General features: G+C 35.2%; 2 protein-coding genes across 2 annotated transcripts; both read right to left on the reverse strand.

Moving 5' to 3' along the window:
• Window positions 1-17: 17 nt before the first annotated feature.
• LOC101251258 (leucine-rich repeat protein kinase family protein) lies at window positions 18-3,073 on the reverse strand. The gene is made up of 2 exons (XM_004251647.5): window positions 1,515-3,073; window positions 18-944 (listed from the first exon to the last, which is right to left on the reverse strand). The coding sequence occupies exons 1-2, from the start codon at window positions 2,851-2,853 to the stop codon at window positions 373-375; spliced, it is 1,911 nt and encodes a 636-aa protein (XP_004251695.1). The 5' UTR covers window positions 2,854-3,073; the 3' UTR covers window positions 18-372.
• A 434-nt stretch (window positions 3,074-3,507) lies between these two features.
• On the reverse strand, window positions 3,508-6,404 carry LOC101252151 (photosystem I chlorophyll a/b-binding protein 6, chloroplastic). Its single transcript, XM_004251650.5, has 5 exons — window positions 6,207-6,404; window positions 5,500-5,664; window positions 4,787-4,824; window positions 3,785-4,299; window positions 3,508-3,677 (listed from the first exon to the last, which is right to left on the reverse strand). Exons 1-5 carry the CDS (start codon window positions 6,251-6,253, stop codon window positions 3,660-3,662), a joined length of 783 nt encoding a protein of 260 aa, XP_004251698.1. The 5' UTR covers window positions 6,254-6,404; the 3' UTR covers window positions 3,508-3,659.
• Window positions 6,405-7,066: the final 662 nt, after the last annotated feature.

Consider the following 7,066-nt stretch of genomic DNA (forward strand, 5'->3'; position numbering starts at 1 on the left):
AAAGGAGGAGGAGTGTGTAATCAAAATCTATGTCTAAAATTGATCATTGCCTTGAGGATCCATGTCCCTCTTTAACTCAGACAAACAAAAAATGAAACAAATTCTATACAATAAAACAAAACATGTAGAATTAGTAATCAACATTAAGTTTTTTTTTTTTTTTTTTTGTGGAAATTTAGAAGTCTTATTTTGGTGTTTTAGATACAGTAAACTCTGTTTTGTTTGGCAAATGAAGTGAGTCGAGAGACGTTGTAGAGTTTAACTGAGATAAAACGGAATCAAATGAGGCTATAAGGATCGCTCTCTTCTGGCATGTAACGTAACTAAAGCTTTCACACGAAAATCTACTAACCTTTCGTGTTATGTTCATTATCATATTAAACTTATCTCTTCTATCCTCCTTAATGCTTCCTTCATATCAATCCTCTTATCCGGATCGCTTATAGTACAAGCAGCTCCTACATGAAGGAGTTTCACCATTTGTTCAACGGAATCTGTTGCAGACGCTATCTCTGGATCAATCAATTCGGATTCTCTTTGGTCAGCTATAGCTGATTGCACCCATTGAACAACATCCGTTCCACCTTTTTGATTGTTGAGATACTGAGAAGGAAATTTCCCTGTAAGGATTTCTAGTATTATGATTCCAAGACAATATATGTCACATTTTGGAGTGAGATGTTGATGTTGTGTGGCTTCTGGTGCTTTATACGCGAAAAGGGATTGAACTATTTGTGTGTTGTTGATCAGTGGATAGAAGGCGTAATCTGATAGAAGTGGCTCGTATTTTCCATTGAGTAGTATGTTGCTAGACTTGAGGTTTCCATGAGGTACTGCATACGATGCAAACTCGAGATGAAGATAACTCATTCCACTAGCAACTCCTTGGATGATCCTTAGTCGAGTAGGCCAGTTTAGCTCACCGTGTGATACCCCTCGATCACCTGAAAGTACGCGTGAAATTTCAAAAATCAGGAGAGTTGACATAGAAGGATAAGCAATATCTTCTGTAAACAAATATGACAAGTATCTTCGAATCATGTTAATCTTCTTTGTATCGTTCCAAATGTGACCGAATGTCTTGGAAAGGACCGGTAACATTAGTGGATATATCGAAAAGAAGTTGAAGACCTTAATGATTTGATATACAGCAAACCTCTCTATAACAGTCATCGTCTATAATAACATTTCACTATAACATCAACCAAGTTTTCTTTTTGTAACCTTTTTTTTTTTACCATAATGGTCAAAAACACACCTAAACTATCATTTTTTTTCACGACTTTCATACTTTAACTATCCATTCTTCTCTTAACCTACCTTAACTATCACTCCATTTCTATCAAAACACACCTCGATGTTGAGTTGGTCAATAGGCCAACTCATCATCGATGTATGTTTCAATACAAAGGGAGTAACAGTTGAGATATGAAACTCGCAAAAACTTGATTTCCTTACCATTAAGCAAAAACTTATGTAGACAAACGACGTTGTTATAGAGAGGATTGTCATACCATGTAACAGATATAGTAAGCTGCCTCTGGGAACATATTCAGATACCATCAATTTTTCTTCCTTTCTGTAATGATATGCTAATAATTGAAGTAAATTTTTGTGCCTCAACTTTCCAAGTTTTCTCATTTCTGCATCAAACACATCTCTATTCATTTTATTCATTTCTCTCAATCTCTTAACCACAACAGACATTCCATTTCCCATTTTTGCCTTGTAAGCTGATCCTAACACTCCGTTTCCGAGTACCTCAGCAGCTGCCTTCATCAAATCAGGCAATCCGAATGTACCATTTTCGTTGTTCACTAACACGAGATCTCCCATAGCCTTACCACTTTGTGATCCTCCTCCCCTTCGTGTTGATCCTCCACGAATAGAATCACCTCCTTTGCTATGAATACTCATGCTCTTCCTAATCGAGCTTGCAATGTGCAACCCCTCATCAAGGTTCTCTTTCCCAAGCTTGTCGAAATGATCTTCCTTGCGCTTGACGCGAAAAAGAATGGTCACCAATAAAATACAAACTACTATACCAAGAAGGATCCATCTCAATTTTGACATTGGTGCACTTTGAGTCTTATTCATTTCCTTGCATTCTTTCCCTAATTGTTTTCCACATAACTCTTCATTTCCTTTAAATGGATCAGCACCAAATTTCGACATCTCCTGAGGGATTTCTCCTTGCAATTTGTTATTCGTAAAGTCAATAGATGTTAAACTCCCTTGTGACAAAGATGGTACGCGTCCTGTAAATGCATTACTTTCAAGTCGAAGTTCCATCAAGTACTTCAAGCTGGCTAATGATTCAGGAATTGCTCCGGAAAATTTGTTTCGTGCAAGCCATATCTTCTTAAGAGACCCCATTTTGGCAAAGAAATCTTTAGGAATCTCACCTGAGAATTGGTTTCCATCTATATATATAGATTTAAGTGCACCAAGCAAGAAGAATTCAGGGATTAAGCCTGAAAATGAATTATTCGCGATATCAAGAACTCGGAGGCCTGGAAGTGCAATCAATGGATCAATATCAAGTTCTCCTGATAAGCCAGCTTCACCTAAAAGGAGGCCTTCAACCACGTTACGTTCGCATTGAACACGAGCCCATCTCTTGTTTTTTTCACATGGACTAGTACCTTTAACCCAAGATGAATCTAGAGATGTGGTGTTCTTTAAAGATTTTTTGAATTTGATCAAGGCATCGTCCTCGGAAATGGAGAAAGAAAATTGTGGATTACATAGAGAAATGAGGAAGAAAATGGATATATGAATAAGGAAAAGATGGTGTTTTTTAGGAGACGATGCTCGAGGAAGGAGATGAAGGGTTAGGGGAACGGCGGCCATGTTTGTTACTAGACATGTCCACCTCCCCCTTATAGAAACAATCTGCAAATGCTTCTCTTTTTCTTTTCTTTGAAGGTGTTTGATAATTTTCTTGATATTGGTTTGGTTGTTTTGGACCCTGGAATGATCATGTGTGGTGGGGGTGGGGGTGGGGTGTTGTTGTTTTGACAAAGATTTGTGTGGAGGGATAGGTGTTTGAGGACACACAATGTTGTTTGAGTGAACAAATTTTAGAATTGACCTTGTCTATGGTAATAGAGAATATTAGGGAGATTTCTTTTTTTCTTTTTTTTCTTTTTATATATATTTAAGTCAGTTTGCACGCTTCTCAATTATTTCATTACGTTACCTACTACATTCCATCATTACACATATCGGGTTTTTAATTACCCATCAAGACATGTCTTAGAATGACTTTCTTTTACTACAACTAATGTCTTAGTCAGTTTACACGTACCTCGTAATTGCATTTAATCACGTCCTTCATAACCAATCATTGAGTTATGAATTCAAGACTACAAACAAAATCCATGTGTGATAGTCCCTTCATTTCTGTTTGTTTGTCTGTTTTTAACTTAAAACGAACTTTTGACTCTCTTGCGGTGATGTGGAGAATGTACCAAAATGTCCGTTAATCTTCTTGTTTCAAACACGTCACGCGGAAAGTAAGATAAATAAATTGAAACGAATGAAGTAATATACAGAATTGTCATATTTGTCAAGAATGAAGTACATAAACTTTCCATTTACATGAATACATCAACATAAAAATCATGAATCTCTTCTATATCTTGAATATAGAACCATCAATGTGATGCAAAAGCCTACAAAAACAAACAAAATGAATGTTAAAGAATGAACAAATCACACATAATATGAACTCAAAAATATTCTTTGAAAAATCATCAAGATGATGGTAATTTTTTCGTACCGCGAATATGTTGTTATGGCCAGGATCAGCAAGATGTGACATTAGATTCTCAATAGGTCCTTGTCCAGTATACACAGCTTGAAAACAAAAGCCAACGAACGCTAACATAGCAAGTCTACCGTTCTTGATCTCCTTAGTTCTCAACACCATAACCGGTTCGGGTGATCCTCTTCCCCACATAAATGGATCAAACCATAGTCCACCAGGATATCCAACATCTGTTTTTGGTCTCTTCTTGTGAGGTACTTTTGGCTCAATGTCAACACATCCTGGATTCACAATATCAGCCCATCTACGACCCTCGACCCATCCCATTAGGGCTAGTTGCACCACAAATAAAGTTGTCGAATCTGCAAAATACTCTCGTTCACCAGCATCATACCATGAAAAGTTGTCGATGAATCCAAGACTTTCTAACCATTCTGGGATTAGAATTCCAGATACTGCTAACATTGCCCATCTGCTGTGTATTAGCTCAGCTTGAGCAAACCATTTCAGTGACTCTGGATCAGACCCTGAAAGAACGAAAAAGTTATCGGTCATTAAAAGAATATAACGAAATGAAAAAAGAGAACGAAAACAGTTATCTGGATGTAACGTCTCGTCAAAAAGTAGGAGTGACCATGTCTGGGCGATTGTTTGCCAAAAACACAAGCCACCGTAAAGTGGTAAGACCATGTATAGAGGCTAATGCCTACTCAGTGCCCGAAGGTCAAGGAAGTTGGTAACCTGATAACATGGGAGCTAGTGACCAAATTGTAACTGTAACGGTCCTAAGGTAGTGAAATTCCTCGTTGGGTAAGTTCCGACCCTGCTAAAACAGGGGAGGTAGTGACTAAATTGTAACTATAACGGTCCTAAGGTAGTGAAATTCTTCGTTGGATAAGTTCCGACCCTACTAAAACTTGAATCTGACATGTAGTCTTCCTCATTTTACTCCAAGAATTGCATCAAAATTCAATCTTTCTCATAATTTTCAATAGTAACTTATATGTTATGTACCTAGTCCCAGTGGATCAAAGCCAAAATCTCCAGGCAAACTGCAATTCAAGAACAAGAAAACAAATCAAAAATTTGCAAATGAAGCAATTAGAAAGAGGAAAATACACTAAAAAAACATTTGTCTGTCTGGTTTTGACTTAACGCAGAATTTAAGAAAGTAAATACGATTTTTTAATCTTGTGATTTTAAATTAAACATCCGTAGTACATATTAAATGTTCTTTAATATCACGGTCTTAAACATGTCATGTGGAAAGTTCTAGTTGTTAAAAAAGGAAAGAGACATTCTTTTATTTTTAGAAAAAAAAAGAGACAAATATACCCCCGAACTATCGGTAATAGTATGCAGATACTCTCCGTCATACTTTTACGACACTCCCTGCCGTTTAAAAACTAAAGCATATATACCATTTATACTAACAGACATACACATGTCATAATCTTATCCGCGGAGCCGACATTTATTAAACATCGGTTTGAAAGATAAAACCATGTCACGTCTCCCTATTTAGTCTTCCGTTAGAGTGAAGGATATATATGCTCTAATTTTTTAAGGTCAGGGGCATCAACGCCCCAAAAGTATAACGAAAGATATCTGCATACCATTTACGATAGTTTGGGATATATTTGTCCTTTTTCTCATTTTTTAAAAACAGACTAAAAAAAAAGTAAGACAAATAAATTGAAACAGAGAGAATGCGAGGTTAATGTGACCTGCCATCAAGCCATTCTGGAGGTGAACTTCCAGGAAACCATAGTGGCCTATCTGGAGGAAGTGGTTCACAAACACTTGACACTTCTTTACCAGCATACAATCTACTTTTTCTAGACAACATACATGTTGTAAATTTCCCTGAAAAAGTTTTTGTAGGTAGCTCCCTGAATCAAGAAAAAAAAATCAGAATCCGTTGAGACGTAATATAATTAAGTAATTAACAATCTATTAGTTTAATCATTATACAGGCCTAAAAGGCAAAAATGCATTTCAACATTTGATTAATAAAAAAGAATCAGAGTCACATGTGAGGCGCAGAAGCGTGGCAAATTGAAATATATATAACACAGTGACATAATACATAAACATGACCTTTAAATTGGCGTCAGTTGACAACTATGATCTTTTAACTTTGGGTGTGCACGAGTATACACCTAAACATTTATAAAATTAAACAAATAAACACATCTGTTCTATATGATAATTTTGTGTCCAACTTAAGTGTCTACTATGCACACTGAAAGTTAGAGGACATAATTATCCACTGAAATCAGGTTAAGAGCATGTTTATGCATTATTAAGCAACTAAAAAAGCGTTTTCTCTACTAACTTAAACTTTAAGATAAGATAGTTACGCAATTTAACAAATATTTAATTCGTGCAACCAAAAAAAAAGTAGAAAAAGTGTTAAATTTATGGTACTAACCTGATTGGGATGCTAGAAAAAGCTGTGGAGTGAATGGCTAAAGCCATAGAAGAAAATGAGGACTAAAACAAAGGCAATGTGTAATTTATTTATTTTTTAAGAAAAGAGAAATGTATAATATTTTTGCCTATCTGTTTTTTTAGGAAAAAAAAGCTTATCTAAATAGATTGTGAAATGGATGATGAAGCATATTACAGCAACACAAAAATAAATGGACCAATCAGAATTAGAAGATTTTAGTTTTCTTGTCTTTTTGTGATAAAATTCATATTTTTTACTTGAATCGATAATTTATCGAAAACAGTCGTTTGATCTTCTCAAGATAGGATTGAATTAGGCATAATACATATATTGGATCTTAAACTTGGTTTCAAATTTGAATTTTGATCTCAAACTTTTATAATGTACAAATAGGCACTTTAACTATTTTATCTTTCAATAAATAAACACGTGATTTTTGGAGTCAAAGTGCGTTAAATGCAAACGCTTCCATGTGTATTAGTGAGTCAGTCAGTGGCTGCCAACTAATTAAACATTTTACACGTTTTTTTAAAAAAATATATATTTTACACATCATTTTGAAACTAAAAAAAATTATAAAAGAGATTCATTAAGGATAGAATTGTCATTTCAGCATTTTTTTTTACTGTTGTGGGCCTTAAAAATTACCCCTCACTCGCGCAGAATGCGTGCATTTCACGCATTTTGTCAGGTAGGAATCGCGTGTTTATTTATTGAAAAATAGGATACTTAAAGTGCCTATTTGTGCACTATGAAAGTTTGAAGTCAAAATTAAAATTTGAAGTCAAATTTAAGGTCTAATATATATTATGCCATAAAATTATGTACACACTAATCTT

This window comes from Solanum lycopersicum, chromosome 12 (genome assembly GCF_036512215.1).
Source record: "Solanum lycopersicum chromosome 12, SLM_r2.1".
Taxonomy (NCBI): Eukaryota; Viridiplantae; Streptophyta; class Magnoliopsida; order Solanales; family Solanaceae; genus Solanum; species Solanum lycopersicum.

Coding starts and splice junctions, on each gene's coding strand:
- LOC101251258 (XM_004251647.5), bottom strand. CDS start 2,853: ATGGCCGCCGTTCCCCTAACCCTTCATCTCCTTCCTCGAGCATCGTCT. Junction 945..1,514: donor CTTACTATATCTGTTACATG/GTATGACAATCC, acceptor GCGTACTTTCAG/GTGATCGAGGGGTATCACAC.
- LOC101252151 (XM_004251650.5), bottom strand. CDS start 6,253: ATGGCTTTAGCCATTCACTCCACAGCTTTTTCTAGCATCCCAATCAG. Junction 4,825..5,499: donor CCAGAATGGCTTGATGGCAG/GTCACATTAACC, acceptor CTTGAATTGCAG/TTTGCCTGGAGATTTTGGCT. Junction 4,300..4,786: donor CTTTGATCCACTGGGACTAG/GTACATAACATA, acceptor TCGTTCTTTCAG/GGTCTGATCCAGAGTCACTG.